Source organism: Ciconia boyciana, chromosome 9 (assembly GCF_034638445.1).
Source record: "Ciconia boyciana chromosome 9, ASM3463844v1, whole genome shotgun sequence".
Lineage (NCBI taxonomy): Eukaryota > Metazoa > Chordata > Aves > Ciconiiformes > Ciconiidae > Ciconia > Ciconia boyciana.
The window spans coordinates 2,721,969-2,739,722 of NC_132942.1; the positions used below are offsets into that span (position 1 = coordinate 2,721,969).

Genomic DNA, 17,754 nt, shown 5'->3' on the forward strand with positions numbered 1-17,754 from the left:
ATTAGTTTGTCATCAGTAGTTTTGTAAAATCTCAAGGATTTCTTTTAAAGTGAAAGTGAGTATTGTAAATGCGTTCCTTTAAAAAAACAAACTCAATTTTCTGCAAGTCTCTATATAATTGCCGTATACTTCTCAGTGACACATCTTGTTGTTCAAATTTTTGAATTTGAACAGAAAAATGATTTGCATGCTGGTTTAAACTAAAAAAAAAAAGTGATCGAGCAACTACTCTGTGGAAATTGAAAATTTGAAACTTTCTTTTTTTTTTTTTTTTTTTGCCTTCCATCTGTTTGGAAAGTTATTTTCATGCGATTACATCATTTAAACTTTACATAAGGAATTATTGCAAATGATTCCTATGTGATTCTGCTTTTTGCCAGTGTGGCATTCTCTTTCACTGTTGCTTCATGTGTCTGCTCAGTGTGATGTCTGTATTGCCATCTATTGATGACAGTAGAAATGTGTCTACAGGCATTGGGTAACCAATGGTGTTACTGAATTATATTATTATTTCATTAATAATACAGGCTCTCGAATTGTGAAAAAAACATTTTGTTTGCATGAATTTGCAAGAAAGAGTAAATGCTATAAAATGAGAATCAGCCAATAGAGGAAAAAATAGTCATCCTTATCCCCCCCCCCCGCCAATTTATATACTCCACCTGGCATACTTGCTCTATGCCAGGATTAAAATCCGTGTTGGAATACCAAAATTAAAAATGAGATCAAATCCCTTTCATTTTAGCCACTCAGTCTGCGTTGTTTTTTCCTGTGTCACATGGTTAATATTGATGGGTTTATATTGCCTGTAGTTCATTGGAGGTGGGGAGGGGTATAGGTAAAGACAGAGAACAAATGTCGCAGCATGTTAATTTTGTTTTCAGAACTTGTGATCGTAATGCCTGTAGCACGGTGTTGCTGCATGCCAGTGGTATATATTTGTACCATCCTCTAACTGTAGATTTCAGTGTAACACGTTTTTCTCAGTGTTCAGAAGGGGAGCTAGGAAGCTATTACAATTTCTAGTTGGAATTGTTGGTCACAGAATTTCTTTTGTTGTATTAGCTACCAAAGACCATAAATCATTAAACTGAAGACATTGAACTCTTTGTCTGACGGATGTTTTCTTTGTAGGCTACAGAAAGTGAGATGGGAGACGTTGATTTAACAGGTCTTCCAGAAGCACCTGTAGACTCTGAAGATGAAGAAGAAGAGGAGGATGAAGATATTGACAGAACTTCAGATCCGCTTCTAGGGCGAGATGTTGTACGAGAGTGCCTTGAGAAAGAGCCTGCAGATAAAACTGATGATGATATCGGTGAGGAGAAAAAAAAAAAGTCTTTATGTAAAACTATATCATGTAACATCTGTAAGAGAAGCATATCTGAAAACTGTTTGAGTTACTGTTAACTCAATTATGAGTTAACAGTAACTTATAATTATGAATGACACCTTCCAGAGATCGCTTTGCTCTAGTGATACTGCTAATTGAATGATATCTCCTCTTACTATCTGAGAGAGCATTTGTTCTGAGAAAATAAGTATTTTAAAAAACAGTCTTTGAGATGCTTAAGATGTTAAGTATTACAGTCATTGTGTGTGTTGATATAAGGGAGGGATAGGTAGCAAGGTAATTTTGACTGCCTGAATTAGTTATTAAATGTCAAAGAGAATATACTATTACTGCAGTATAGATTTACGTAACTGTAAACCGGAAAACATTTAAGATGAAAATAATTTACTGCAATGTTTAACTATAAATTGGCATTAGTTTAATAGTAAAAATTTGCATTATGCTGTACTTCAGATTACTTCTCTAAACATTGGAAAATCATTTCATGCTCCAATCAAGCTTATAATTACTGTACTGTAAGGTATTTTTAATTTTTCTAAATGTTTGAAGCTGAAGTGCCTTTACGCTCTAGCCACACTGCGGCCATAAAAGTCAATCAGAACACGATCAAGACTGTAGAGCCAAGTTCCGGTTGTTGATGACAAAATACATACTGGGCTTATTTAGCCACAGGCACTAACGGGGATTGTAACACCACTGGGCAATTTTTCCATGAATTTAACTGACATTTAATATACCTGTGGAGGGTAAGGTACGTAAGGAACCCCTGGGCCTTGCAGTCTTCATACCAATGTTTCCTTTGTCTAACAGAGCAATTATTGGAATTTATGCATCAACTCCCTGCCTTTGCAAACATGACTATGTCTGTGAGAAGAGAACTTTGCTCAGTGATGATATTTGAAGTAGTAGAGCAAGCAGGAGCCATCATACTTGAAGACGGCCAAGAAGTAAGTTGTTGCTTACAACACTATTTGAGTCCTATAGGTTAGAAAGGGTATCTGGGGGTGAGGGGCTGGAAAATCTGTTTCCCATATCCCCAACTCTCCCACACCTGAAAGTTAGAGAATGCTTCTCTCACCGTGACCCGTATCCAAAATCCTCAAACCTTAGCCCATCCCTTTGGGAGGTTCTGCCTGTGTATTACGATCTTGTTCAAGACTTCAACATGGCCAAGTAGAGCCATAAAACAGCACTTACCTGACAACAACTTACAGAATGCTAACATTTGGAGGAGTTTATCTCAAAGATTATTTGTGGCATAGAAGAATGCATCATTTCCATTGGTAAAATAACCTTCTTCTTATTATGTATTTTTTAAAAATACTAACATGGAGAGGTATCGTTGCCCCAGCGATGTAGGTATTATAACATAAACGTCTAAATTAGGAGCAGTTTCCATACATATTCAGTGGGAGGAGACGGATGTTCAAATTAGTCAGTGGTCAGGCTCCCAACATAGGTGCTCTGATTCACTGTCTTGAAATCGCTTGCTGTCCTTGGATCAGGACATCTGGAATGGCCACAGCAGGTCATCGCTCTCGTCTCTGGTAGTGACCAAGTGGGTACCCAGGGGAAGAGTCTTCATTCTCACTAAATGGTATAAATATGTTGTAGTAATTAGCCCACTGATTAAAAAAAGCAATCTATTCATCAGCATTCCTCCCTACTGAATTAGTTCTGAAATGAATGAAGAATGCTGAAAAGCATTCTTGTTTCAGTCATCTTTATTGCTTGCCTTACAGTGCGCATTTTGAGTGAATTAAATGTTGCAAAACTGTTGTGACAACAAACTGGAGACTGCAAGAATAACCCTTTCTGAGATAAGAGCATTGGAATGGCTTATAAAAGATGTTGAATTAGCTCCACTTTTTAAATTTGTTTTTTACTTCCTCTAGCTCGATTCTTGGTATGTTATTTTAAATGGCACAGTGGAAATCAGCTATCCTGATGGGAAGAGTGAGAGTCTCTGTATGGGAAACAGTTTTGGGATTACTCCCTCTCTGGACAAACAGTACATGAATGGAGTGGTCAGAACCAAAGTAGATGATTGTCAGGTAAGATTACAATTCTGTAGAACTACCTCGTATTTTTAAGCACCTAGTAAAAGAAACTACTTTTGTCTTAAGGCATGGTCTTTATTTCAGGAGCAACAAAAAGGAGGTTGGTATTTTATGGGTCAAGGGCTCTGTTGATGCTGAGTTAATTGTACACTCTTTAGTACCTGGGATTTACTTCACGCTGCTGCTGTGTGAGAAACAGGAACTTCTGCTTTGTGCTGAAACGTAAGCTTAGTCCACCCCAGTTGTGCTGTGTATGTGGTTGACATGCAGTAAGAGCAGATAAATAGAAAATACCCATTTCCACGTCTTACAGGCTTTGTCCTCTACATGTTTAGCCCATTCAAACAACCTTTTGGCGATGTAAGAAGGTGACCAGTTCTGTGTGTCTTCTATTTCTGATTTTCTCTGTCATGTAGCTGGGCAGAACAAGGTGGGGTTGGTATCAAATGCTGCGCTACCGTGATTGTGTCGAAGCAGCCCAGAGATGGGGTTACATTCATGTTTTGGATATTTATTAACAATCCCGTGTTGTTTGGGGGCAGTTTGTGTGTATAGCCCAGCAAGACTACTGGAGGATTCTGAACCACGTGGAAAAAAACACTCATAAAGTGGAGGAAGAAGGAGAAATTGTTATGGTAAAGGAGCACAGAGAGCTGGATCGCAGTGGAACCAGAAAAGGACATATAGTTATCAAGGTGAATTTCTTTCTGTGGTTTCCATTAATCCATTAAACTTTTATTTATTAGTAAATAAATACAATTTTTGGTTTGATTCTAGAACACATACTCAGTTTTGTGGGTCTTAGCTCAAAAAAATTGATTGGAAGGAATTTATATTATTTTACAAATTTACTTCCATCTCCCTTTTAATAAAGTTAGACCTCTTCAGCACATATATTGAGTTTTGTGTTGGGAGCACCCTTGGCACGTCTTTATGTATTGACCTGTTTTTTGTAATCTGGAAGAGGAACTTAAACTGTTTATTAAAAATAAAATTAAGGGAAGTTACTGATTGTTTTAGCCAGGTATTACCTATGCAAAATATTTGGGCTGAGAGAAGCATGAAGATTTGATTTAAAGATGTTAGTGTATTTTTCTCCTGAGTTTGCCATAGCTGAAATTTGAAAAGGGAGTATACTGTTCACATGGTTTTACATTAAGATACTGTCTAGAGAGAGGTAGTGACGAGAGAGATCAGTTATTTCTTGCATTTAATTTTTAAGGCAACACCTGAGCGACTCATCATGCACTTAATAGAAGAACATTCTATTGTGGATCCAACCTACATCGAAGATTTCCTTTTAACGTACAGAACATTTCTAACAAGCCCCTTGGAAGTTGGAAATAAACTCTTGGAATGGTTCACAGTGGACAGCCTCAGGGATAAGGTTGGTTTGAGCCTGAGAGATTAGTATTTCTGGTGAAAATGTCTGCAAATTGATTCTGTTTTGTGTTGCTGATAAACTAGGATTATGCTGCAGCTATTTTATATGACCGATTTTTAAAGCAAAGTATTTTTTGCTAGTATCAAGACAGGATTCTCCAGTGTGTTGTATGCATATAGTGTACTACACTGAATTAGGTGTGACACTGCTTCTCTTCTGCAGAATGATAAATACTGTTTTCTATTTAATTTAAAGACGTAAATGCCAACCTCTGAAATCCCTTTTCACCAGAAATGCAGGGAAATTGCGTTCATGATCTCTTGGACATACCATCTTTCTTTTCACAACAGCATTGTGCTTGTCTTCCAGGATTTGCTACTGTAGAGCTTTTCAGTGTATTGAGCACATTTTGTTGGAGCAGCTTATTACAAACTCTGCAATTAAAATAAACTCTGCTCAAGACAGGTGCAGTTGATAAAAATGCTTCCATAAATAGAACGAGGTTCAACTCTGTGTAACTATATGCACATACACATGAAAAATATTCATGGTCTGGAACTTGTATCTATGTCCAATTTGTTGAAAATTGTGGCAGTAAAAGTCTTAGCCAGCAGTTTTACGTGTTCTAGCTTTGAGCTGAAGGAAACCCAACAGACTATCAAAACGCTGTGTTTTATTGTGTAGGAAATTGCCTGGGGTCTTTTGCTGTGGTTACTGCTTCTCTTCTTACCTTTTTCCATGCTGTTCATTTTGGCAACTGCTGTTTTTTAAGAAAAGGAAAGTAAAAGAAAACTCTCTCAGCAAATAGAAGAGGAAATTGTTTATTTTTAGAAGAGAAACTGCTATAGATTAACCTTTTTTATAACATGGATGGATAAAATAGTTGTCAGACTGACTTTATCATGAATGGTAGTCACCCTGTAGCACGTACAAAAGCAACCTGAAGATTTAACTAAAAGTTCCTAAAAGAAAGGTTTTTATTATCACAATGTAATTCCTAGAACTTTCTTTTAAGGAGATCATTAAGACGCTTTAAAAAGATAAGTTTTATAAACAGCATAAGGAAGAATTAACTGAAGATGGATTTGTGCACCAGTAAGTACCGGGTGATGTAGCCAATTAGGTACAAAAATGTTTGATTTTTTTATTTTTCATTTGTTTCCACAAATAAAGGAAAAGAGAAGATGATTCTGCCATGTCCTTGTATTCTTCTTTGCTTATAGATTAAAGCATATAGGAGAAGAATCATAGGTACCTTTATATATACCTAACTTTTTCTTCACAGGTTACAAGAGTGGTCTTACTGTGGGTGAACAATCATTTTAATGACTTTGAAGGAGATCCTGCTATGACTCGATTTCTGGAAGAATTTGAAAAGAACTTGGAAGATACGGTAGGAGCAAAAAAAGAATGACTGTCATACTTTCTAATGTTACACGTTTTCATTTTCCATGTGTTACCAGTGACTAACACGTTGTAGTCTGTGAGTCTAACAGTCAATAGATGGCTTTTAATGTAGGCATATTTGTTCTTAAATATATATTTAGATATAAAGTCCATGTAAAATAGTACATATGGCACTCATTTATGTGTTTTTGCATTACTGCAAAAGAGGACGAGGTTTATTTAGTAAGATTTGGATACATGGCATCGTAAGTCCTTTTTCTGGCACTTGTTTTGTTTTTTTTTTTTCACAACTGTTTTTCCATTTCTAGTAAAAGAAACATTGCGCTCCATTTTGTGTCTTCTCTGTTACAGAAAATGAAAGGACATCTCAGATTGCTGAATATTGCCTGTGCTGCCAAAGCAAAATGGAGACAAATTACCCTGCAAAAACCTTCTAGAGATTCGCCACTGTTTTTCAGCCTCCTTGGAGGAAGCGACAAGGGTTTTGGTATTTTTGTAGAGACTGTGGAAATGGGCAGTAAAGCAGCAGAAGCTGGACTGAAGCGTGGTGATCAGGTAAAAAGAATAAAGTTCATTTAAAATATCCATCTCTTATTTTATTTTTTAAAAAAATCTGGTTCAACCAACTGTAGTGTTCCCAACAAAAAGAATATGCTGTTTACTAAAAGCAAACAACTGGATAGTATACTATTGTGAATGCCACAGTTCAGCTTCAGTTTCCATGTGTTAAATGGGTTTCTATTAAATAGTTTTCGAAGTATTTTAAATATTTAAATATTTCAAAAACAGAATGGGAAAAGAAACCAAATTGTGGTTATTTTAGGAAGCTTTCTGATTGGCAATATGGTTAAGTTGAAGCTATCAGATTGTTTTGTTGGATTGATTCCCACCTAGTGTAAATCGTCCCAGTTTCCTGAGGCTGATGGGGCAATGATAGTTCACACCAGGTGAAGATCTGGCCTTTGACGTAGCATCAGTTCTACGGTTCATGATCCACCATTTTTTATTTGGGTGCAGCTCCTAATTGCGAGAATGTCATGTTATGACAGAAAATAAATTGGGCTAAAGCATTTGTCAGTGAGAAATGGAGGTCCCGGCTTGTTTACAGGATATAACTTCACTGACGTGATGAAAATAGTTATTTTACAAGGAATGTTTTCATTCTACAACTGCTGTAAAGATGATACGATAACTTCTGGAAAGTTCTTACTGTGCCTGTATTATCACCTTTGTATTTGTAACTCTGTTGTAAACAGTTGTTCTCCTAATAGTTCAATTTTTATTTCTTCCTAAAGATAATGGAAGTAAATGGACAGAATTTTGAGAACATTACCTTTGTAAAAGCTCTGGAAATCTTAAGGAACAACACTCATCTCTCCATTACTGTAAAAACAAACATTTTTGGTGAGTAGACTTTATATATAACATATTTTTGTGTATGTGAAGAAAACTCTGGTCTTTCCGGCTCTAGAAGTGCAATAAGATTCCACCTTTTTTTTTCTAACTTGCTCTAGGAGTGAAAAGTTGTGCAGAAGTCCCCTCATTGTGCCTCCATGTGCTCCAATAAGTTCTTGTGTGCCAAGGGCTGCACGTTGAGTGGCACAAAGCCAGCATAGCCAGCTCTACTCCCTGAGAAATCCTCAAATGACTGTTTAAGCGGCTTTAGTGTCTCTTCATGCGATAGGGCTGAAACAGAGCCAAGGGATCTGGGCCAAAATATTTTTGCCAAGAAACAGCAAAAATGTAAAACTGGGCTTTCGTAAAACTTTTTATAATGGCTGTAAGAACGATAGGTTAAATTGCCTTTATATCTAAAATTGAGAAGGAGATATAAAAAGTGGTATGACATATAAATGTTGGCTTTTAATTGTCAATGTGAATATAAACACATAAATACCTCTTTAAAATCTCAGTCGAACCATCTGTTCTTTTTCCATAATCCTGTTCAGGCAACAGAATAACGATTGCTACAGAAAGAACGAGACTGTGCACAAGATAGCTCCTTCCTCCTCTGTAGTTATATGAGAGACCTGATGGTTTCCTTTTCTTATTTTCTTCCTCCAGTTAGTTGCACTTGTTCACTATTGATTTTCTTTTCAATTATTATTTTCTGTTTATCACTGTGCAGGTAAAAAACTTCAAGATCCTAGCAGTTGCTTATTAGCATAATAGGAAAACTATGATATAGTTCCCATCACGGAAGCATGGTGGGATGACTCGCACAACTGGAGCACTGCAACGGATGGCTATAAACTCTTCAGAAGGGACAGGCAAGGAAGGAGAGACGGTGGGGTAGCCCTGTATGTTAGGGAGCGTTTTGATTGTCTAGAGCTTAATGATGGTGACGATAGGGTGGAGTGTTGATGGGTCAGAATCAGGGGTGTCCTGGTTTCGAAGGCCAACAAGGCAGATATCATGGTGGGAGTCTGTCATAGACCACCCAACCAGGATGAAGAGGCAGACGAACTATTCTATAAGCAGCTGGGAGAAGTGTCACAATTGCTAGCCCTTGTTCTCATGGGGGACTTCAACTTACCAGATGCCTGCTGGAAATACAATACAGCAGAGAGGAAACAGTCTGGGAGGTTGCTGGAGTGTGTGGCAGGTAACTTCCTGACGCAGCTGGCGAGGGAGCCAACTAGGGAAGGTGCCCGCTGGACCTGTTGTTCGTGAACAGAGGAGGACTTGTGGGTAATGTGACGGTTGGAGGCTGTCTGGGGCACAGCGATCACAAAATGATGGAGTTTTTGATTCTTGGAGAAGTGAGGAGGGGGGTCAGCAGAACTGCTGCTATCTTGGACTTCTGGAGGGCAGACTTTGGCCTGCTTAGGAGCCTGGTTGACAGAGTCCCTTGGGAGGCAGTCCTGAAGGGGAAAGGGGTCCAGGGCTGGACATTCTTCAAGAAGGAAATCGTAAGGCACAGGAGCAGGCTGTCCTCATGTGCCGAAAGATGAGCTGGCGGGGAAGAAGGGGAAGAAGACTGGCCTGACTGAACAGAGAGCTTTGGCTGGAACTCAGGAAAAAAAGGAGAGTTGATGACCTTTGGAGGAAGGGGCAGGCAACTCAGGAGGACTACAAAGGTGTCGTGAGGTTACGTAGGGAGAAAATGAAAAGGGTCAAAGCCCAAGTAGAACTTAATCTGGCTACTGCCGTAAAAGACAATAAAAAATGTTTCTATAAATACATTAGCAACAAAAGGAGGGCTAAGGAGAATCTCCATCCTTTATTGGGTGCGGGGGGAAACATAGTGACAAAGGATGAGGAAAAGGCTGAGGTACTTAATGCCTTCTTTGCCTCAGTCTTTAATAGTAAGACCAGTTGTTCTCGGGGTACCCAGCCCCCTGAGCTGGAAGGCAGGGACAGGGAGCAGAATGAAGCCCCCATTATCCAAGGGGAAACGGTTAGTGACCTGCTACACCACTTAGACACACACAAGTCTATGGGGCCGGATGGGATCCACCCAAGGGTACTGAGGGAGCCGGCGGAAGTGCTCACCAAGCCACTTTCAATCCTTTGTCAGCAGTCCTGGCTAACCGGGGAGGTCCCAGCTGACTGGAGGTTAGCAAATGTGATGCCCACCTACGAGAAGGGCTGGAAGGAGGATCTGGGGAACTACTGACCTGGCAGTCTGATCTCGGTGCCAGGGAGGATTGTGGAGCAGATCATCTTGAGTGCCATCACACAGCATGTACAGGACAACCAGGTGATCGGGCCCAGTCAGCATGGGTTTATGAAAGGCAGGTCCTGCTTGACTAACCTGATCTCTTTCTGTGACAAGGTGACCCCCTCAGTGGATGAGGGAAAGGCTGTGGATGTTGTCTACCTAGACTTTAGTAAAGCCTTTGACACCGTTTCCCACAGCATTCTCCTGGAGAAAGTGGTTGCTCATGGCTTGGATGGGCGTACGCTTCGCTGGGTAAAAAGACTGGCTGGACAGCAGGGCCCAAAGAGTGGTGGCGAATGGAGTTTACTCCAGTTGGCGGCCGGTCACAAGCGGTGTTCCCCAGGGCTCAGTATTGGGGCCAGTCCTGTTTAATATCTTTACCAATGATCTGGATGAGGGGATCGAGTGCGCCCTCGGTAAGCTTGCAGGTGATGCCAAGTTGGGTGGAAGTGTTGATCTGCTTGAGGGCAGGAAGGGTCTGCAGAGGGACCTGGACAGGCTGGATCCATGGGCTGAGGCCAGTTCTATGAGGTTCAGCAAGGCTCAGTGCCGGGTCCTGCACTTGGGTCACAACAGCCCCACGCAACGCTACAGGCTTGGGGAAGAGTGGCTGGAAAGCTGCCTGGCGGAAAAGGACCTGGGGGTGTTGGTCAAAAGCCGGCTGAATATGAGCCAGCAGGGTGCCCAGGTGGCCAAGGCGGCCAACAGCATCCTGGCTTGTATCGGGAACAGTGTGGCCAGCAGGAGTAGGGCAGTGATCGTCCCCTGTACTGGGCACTGGTGAGGCCGCACCTCGAATGCTGTGTTCAGTGTTGGGCCCCTCACTCCAAGAGAGACATTGAGGGGCTGGAGCGTGTCCAGAGAAGGGCAGCGGAGCTGGGGAAGGGTCTGGAGCACAAGGCTGATGGGGAGCGGCTGAGGGACCTGGGGTTGTTCAGCCTGGAGAAAAGGAGAGACCTTATCGCTCTCTGCAGCTACCTGAAAGGAGGTTGTGGAGAGGTGGGTGTTGGTCTCTTCTCCCAGGTAACAAGTGATGGGACGAGAGGCAATGGCCTCAAGTTGCATCAGGGGAGGTTTCGGTTGGATATTAGGAAAAATTTCTTCGTGGAAAGGGTCATCAAGCATTGGAACAGGCTGCCCGGGGAAGTGGTGGAGTCGCCATCCCTGGAGGTATTTAAAAGACGTTTGGATGAGGTGCTCAGGGACATGGTGTAGTGGTGGGCTTGGTAGTGTTAGGTTTACGGTTGGACTCGATGATCTTAAAGGTCTTTCCCAACCTAAACGATGCTATGATTCTATAATTTCAAAAAAGCACAAAACAACCATGGTAACCGGTGGTCCAGACTAATGTGAAGCGACATAAAATAAAGCATAACTGTAAGTGGGGCAGTGATAGATTGTTCATTTGTATTATAAATGTAAACAACGTACATTTATGAGTGGGTTCTCACCTCTTCTCTTCCTGCTAGCCGATAGAATTTCAGGGTGATGTCTCTGATACATTTTAATGAATTCATGTCTTGAAGCATTTTTTCAACAGCGATACTTATTATCGTGTCTTTTTAATTGAGTGCTAAGTGCCTGGTGCTGACAATGAGCAATTCTTATATTTGAATCTATACTGTGAAGGCTTGTAGCCTTAAAATTTGTTACCTAATAGAAATATGCAATTTGGCTGGGACTCCTTATACATAAGGTCCTGGTTGTCTTGTTTGTAGGGACAATCCGAAAATTCACTCTGTACAATTCTGCATTCTCCCACTATCACCATGTTTTCATCAGAAAATACTGAATTTTTGACTTGAATGATTTAAGGAGATTTAAAAAGATTTTTAAAAGATCTTTTAAAAAAATAATTTGTATTGATAAACCAATTTGAACAATTTGTTTTCACCTTTTATGTGTGGGAAGAAACACAAAGAACATAAACACTATCTTTTCCATGGAATTGTATCTTTGGGAATGTCAGTGTTGGTAATAGACTGGCTTAGTTTGATAAATGCAACAGGAAATTTGATGTAGCTTCTGTTCAGTAGTATTACTTAAAGCAAACAAAGGCAGGTTTGGAAAATGTCGGTCTGTCTTGCAGTTATTCTTGAGGAAGCATCTGCGCTCCATTACCTAAAAGGTGCAGACACAAAAGTCAATAAATACATAGAGCTGATTGCCGTGAACGCAATGTTTCCTTATTATCTATCTGGTAACGGTAGACTAGCTCTATTAAATTTGCTGTGCTATGTGCTAATTTCAAAAGTAGTTAGGAGAACTCTGCTATGCAGAATGTTTCATCATTTTTATTGAACCTTTAGGGGTTACTCTTTCTGCCAAGGTAATGAAAAGCAAAACTTAAGCGGGAAAAGACCCACACCCTTAGAATCAAAATTAAAATGCAATGTATTGCGTGGTTTGTAACTCTTTGGTTCTCTTTTTTGCAGGCATGTGGGAAGGAAAATGTTTGAGGGGAAAGGAGAATTCACTGTGAAGTTTTAAGTGTGCAAAGATAAATCACAATGATTGTATTTTCTCTTACAGTGTTTAAGGAGCTGCTCTGCAGGATAGGACAAGAGAAGAATGGAATTCCACATATTCCCAAAATTGCAGAAAAGAAGAACAACCGTTATTCCATCCCAGATATGCCTGGAGATGTGGAACAGATGTTTCCTCGTGAAAAAGGAAACAAAAAAATGAAAGCAAACACTGTATCTGGTGGGAGAAACAGAATCAGGAAAATTTTAGACAAGACCCGATTCAGCATCTTGCCTCCAAAACTGTTCAGGTTTGTCAGACTCTTCTGCTCAAAAAGCAATTGTTCCTTATTAAGTTGTGATATTTTAGTTGCTTAGTACCTTCAGTCACTATGTCCATGTTGCTTATGTTTTTAAAAAAATGCAGCAAATCTGACCCATAAATGCAGAACAAGACCAAAATGTCTTTCTTTTCCCAGTGAACACTTTCAAATATGCTTTTCCTCTGTCCTTGTTTTGAAAGCCTGTCTACAACGTGTAATTAAAACATCTGAGTGCCATTATTTTTCTTAGTTTCGTTCATCCCAAGATGAATATAAGGAGCTCAAGGCACATAACTGAAACAAAATTGTTTTGCAGTGATGGTAGTGTGAGCCAGTCGCAGGACGACAGCATCGTTGGGACTCGGCAGTGCAGACACAGCCTGGCCATCATGCCTATTCCAGGAACGCTCTCATCCAGTAGCCCTGACCTGTTGCAGCCTACAACTAGCATTCTGGATTTCTCTAATCCTTCAGGTAAAACAGCAGCATTAGCTTGACTTACAGGATGATTACAAGGCAGCTGGGTCAGGAGGAAAATTACATCTTTTACCAGCGTCAAACATGCCGAGTGCAGTTACCTGTTTAGCTTGTGGCCCTAACAGGTCCAAACTGGAGATTCGCTGACAATCCAAACTGCCTGAACTGCTCTTGCCTGCTTTTTCGTAATGTGACACTTAGCTTGCTTTTACAAAGAAATGTATTTTGCCACCTCTGAGAGTCTTTGATTTACTGGAGTCTATCAGAGCTCTGGTGGAAGGAGGCTGTCTGTGTCTGCACCTTTCTCTTCTGTCATCTCTTCCCAATACCAGTACTCCTGGTGATTTGACTTGCCCATCCACCATCTTTGAGTATATATTTCAAGCAGTGTTGTGGATAGGACTGCCGTGGTACCAACATAGTGATATCAATGTTTAATGTTTTACAAACATTACGTGTATTCAACTGTATGTCTGAAAAACTGAAAAATGTTTTGAGAAGTGTAGTCTATGCTTTCATTGCTATTACTGTAGGAATACAGTTCATGGGGTGGCTGCAGGAGGCATTTGTTGTTATATGCAGCTGCCTGTAAACACGTCAAGTCAGAATCTTGTTCCCTATTTCAAGTGTAAGTTCTGTGCATAATTACATATTCTGTAAAGTGCCTTGGGGCTATGACTTACTTATGTTTATGTAAACTTGCAGATTTCCCCTTTAAAAGGGATGTACACAGATATAGCCTATCAAGTGCATCAATATCCACAGCAAATAAGTTTTTTGCTGCAGATCCAGGTTCTTGCTGTCTACATGAGCTACACACATGTTCTCTAAGAATTTTCATTTAATACTGTACAAGTTACTGTGTATTACATACAATACTATACAAGCATAATATGAAATGTTGATAACTAGTCATCCTTACCTTTACTTTAAGTTTACTATAACAAATATGCTGTCATTTTTGAATGGCAGAGAAAACCAAAATATTTCTGACAGTGTACTACATACACTTGATAAGTTTTGTAAACATCTAAATCTTGATTTGGTGTTGACACAGTTTTTTTCTTTTTTTCCTGCCCGCAGCTGTTGGGTTTTACTGTAAGTATCCTGATGTATGGCATCCTGTAGACTTTAATATTGCATGGCTTGCCTGTTAAACTTAACACTTTAATACGTTGCGTTGACATAGTTATTACTGTTAGGGCATTAGATAGTCCTGTGCCTTGTAATCTTCCCTTAAATAAAACAAATCCATAGGTTCTCTTACGGGCACAGTGCTGTACTGAGGCTGAGACCTGCGTTTTATTCCTATTTCTGCCACCGACACACTGAATGACCTTTGGCAGGTTATTTCGCTTCACCTTGCTTTAAAGGAATGAAGTTGCTTACATCCCTTTTACAGAAACTGAAGTTTTAGATAACGTAGTTTGAGATTTAGTTTGTTCTTCTGTTGGAGACTATAACTAAAATTATGTGCATGCAAACTTGAAACATGTTTAGTATTGTTAACACAAGCTGAATAATGCATAAGAAAATAATTTTTATTAATGTTTACCTGCTTAAAAGCAAAGACCATGAAGACAGACATGTGCTTGTAACATCAGTTTCCCTCACCTGTCACAAGTTACACCAAGTTTTGGTTGCATGGTGATTTTCCACCCCCTGCCAAATTACATTTCAGTTTTTGGTTTTATACCTTGAGTGTATTCTGATTTTTAGGTATGTTGATACCGAGGTATACGTGTTTGCCTCTTCTGTTGATTTATTATGATTTTTATGAGTGCAGGCATTTCCCAAATTATTCAATGGGTCACTTTCACCACTTTCACTCTGAAATAAGTACATAATATTTATTTTTTGCTTTTGTTGCCCCCATTCATGTATGCATGGAGCTTTTCAAATTCAACTAGTCCCCAACTATTAATGAGACTGTTCTGGTAATGTGATAGTCATAATAATGAAACTGTTAGTAGAATTAGTTTTCAATCAGATTTTTTTTTTTTTTAACACCCTGTTTCCTCCCATCTTCCAGTTTATTTACAGCTGATGTTGAGGCTTTCTTTTTTTCCAATGGGTGGAAACTTTTGATGCTGGATCATAAACTACCTGCTTACTTTTTGCCTTGAAATTCCTGCTACTTGCCACTATAACACCATTAAGTCCTGATGCAAGAAAAAGTAACCCCAAGGTCACTGCCCCATTAAGAGAGATCTTCACTTCTTCCTTAAGCAGTGGATTTTGACAGAGAAAAATTAATGTATAGGCGATGGGGTAAGCAGCATGTAAAACTCAGTGCTCGGAGAGCTGCTGCTGGGAGGACCTCGATGCACAGCCCAGCAGGATGATTCGCCTGGCAGAAGTGCCGATTCCCCTTGGGCAGAGGGACGCCTGGCCATTACCTCCCCGCAGCACTCGCTGCCCTGCTTGGCGATCCGGGAGCTCCCCTCAAGTGGCGGGTCACGTACCTCAATCCACAGATCTGGCACTTATCGCCGAGGTCATTAAACACCGGTCAAATAACAGTGAGAGAAGTGCAGGGCTGTTTTGGAGGCTGTTGCTGTAATAACAACCCTTCACTTCTCTCACTGGGAATCTCTGATGCAGGAGTTAGTGGCACGTCTGCCTCCGACGTGGTTTTTGAGTAGCTGCAGGCTCTGAAGACATGGCTGAGGGCTCAGCGAGAGCCTCCCAGCTTCTTGGGTCTGCAGAAAACTTGTGAAGGTTTAGTCTTCAGAGTTTAGGGAGGGGAAGGACCGTGCTTCCCTGAGTTTTAAATTAGTGTGCACTCTGACTCTTGACATTTTTTTTTTCCAATCAGTTTTATTTTGACAATCAAGCCTTCTGTAATAACTAATGGAGCAGATTATTTCCAGTCATCAAGCTGTAGATTAAACTTGTGTTTCTGTAGATATTTATTTCCTGCTGTAGGCTGCCTCAGATAAAGCTGTTCTCTAATGCGTTTATAATACATAAAATGTGCTATAAATAAGTACACTAGCCAAAGAATTAACTGCTGGCAGCAGCTTAGTTCCTTCGGGGTGAGAGAGGGAGTGTAAAAGTTTGCAGCTAGTTATGGGAGCAAGCAAATCTCCTTTCCTCTTCACGTCCTCCCGCCCGCAGCCCATCCATGCGTGCTCGATGGCTTCCTGTCCCCAGGAAGGGGACGCTGGCACGCACATTGATCCTGGCTCTCGCAAAGACGGAAGAGCCAAAGAAGGAATGATGCTGCCAAAGTTTTTGAGACGTGCTGAGAAGGACAGTGTATGGCTTAGTAACGTATCTACATGTCTTGTACTTCGATTGTGGTCATGGAATGATGAAGTAATTGAGTTGTGGAAATGCAGAGGGGAGAAGAGTCCTCTTTTTTTCCTCTCAAAGTTGAAGGAAATGACTGAATATTTTAACGAATATTTATCAAGTCCAGCATGGCTTTTTTTCTTGCTAGCTGCTTTTTGTTTTCTGGTTATCAAATGAGACAGTAAATGACCTCGTGTCTTTTCAAGGGACAAGTAACTTCATACATTAAAGACGTTATTCTGTTATTTTAGATATTCCGGATCAAGTAATAAGAGTTTTCAAAGCAGATCAGCAGAGCTGTTACATTATCATCAGCAAAGACACTACAGCAAAAGAGGTTGTGAGTCACGCCGTCCATGAATTCAACTTGACGGGAGCCCCGGAGACCTACTCCCTCTGCGAAGTGTCTGTCAGCCCCGAGGGAGTCATCAAACAACGGAGACTCCCAGATCAGTTCTCAAAATTGGCCGACAGGATTCAACTCAATGGACGGTAAGTGGGCCCTTGTGATTGCGGTTTGGATTTATTTGCCTTTTTAATTAAAATAGACAGGTGTCTATTAGAAGAACGAGCAAGTAAATGTCAGTAACTGACACTTCCCTCTCCTCTTTTCTTCCTTGTTTCACCTTCTTCTTCTGCACCCAAAAAAACCCCTCCCCAAATCTACAGCAAGCTTGTGTGATGACAACTAAATTTAGCAGAGCAGGATAACGTATATAGTGGCTTACACTTAAAAAGAAAAAAAGCTATATTTGTTCTGACACTTTCCACATGTATTTCAGGATTAAAGCATACAATTAATTTCTTTCTCAGTGATGTCATGTTGCAATGAACTGATACTAACCTGAGATAAATTCTTCCATTTTTATGTAAGCTGTTGTGAATGTTTCTGAAAAGTTAAGTGCTTCAGTTTTATCTGATGACCTGATCCATACCAGAAGAAAGTTTATTAAGTAAAAAATTCTTTAGTAGTCTTTGCTAGGCAACAGGGGGAATTTATGAGGAATAAACTTTTGTATATCTGAAGTGATCTGCTTGGGACCATGGAAGTGAATTTTCCAGATACACTTTCATTTCCTGAATACTATGTGCTTCATGTAAATATTAATATGCCACACTAAATTTATGTAAGCAACCACACTGAATTTGTGTAAGAAATGGAGAAATACATTAACAAGAGATTTCTCACGACTAACGCGTATTTAAAATGTTATTTCACTGCTGAATTTACAAATGGAAAAGTAGCTGACCTTTTTCTGAAGGTGAAAGCTACAGCATAGTACGGAGTACAGTATAGAAAATATTAGCAGAGAGGTAGATTAA

At 40.1% G+C, this 17,754-nt stretch overlaps 1 protein-coding gene across 5 annotated transcripts in view; it reads left to right on the plus strand.

Moving 5' to 3' along the window:
* The window catches only part of RAPGEF6 (Rap guanine nucleotide exchange factor 6), a 137,967-nt gene that overhangs the window by 88,329 nt on the left and 31,884 nt on the right, over positions 1-17,754 (plus strand). For 2 of the 5 annotated variants that reach the window (XM_072872153.1, XM_072872151.1), the window contains exons 9-20: positions 1,135-1,318; positions 2,165-2,301; positions 3,250-3,408; positions 3,957-4,109; positions 4,637-4,801; positions 6,084-6,191; positions 6,557-6,760; positions 7,501-7,609; positions 12,402-12,645; positions 12,974-13,131; positions 14,218-14,232; positions 16,683-16,923. In XM_072872153.1, the coding sequence (XP_072728254.1) occupies positions 1,135-1,318; positions 2,165-2,301; positions 3,250-3,408; positions 3,957-4,109; positions 4,637-4,801; positions 6,084-6,191; positions 6,557-6,760; positions 7,501-7,609; positions 12,402-12,645; positions 12,974-13,131; positions 14,218-14,232; positions 16,683-16,923 (1,877 nt within the window). Of the gene's footprint in view, positions 1-1,134; positions 1,319-2,164; positions 2,302-3,249; positions 3,409-3,956; positions 4,110-4,636; positions 4,802-6,083; positions 6,192-6,556; positions 6,761-7,500; positions 7,610-12,401; positions 12,646-12,973; positions 13,132-14,217; positions 14,233-16,682; positions 16,928-17,754 lie in introns of those variants that run through there. The other 3 variants (XM_072872154.1, XM_072872152.1, XM_072872155.1) reach the window with 2 other exon arrangements.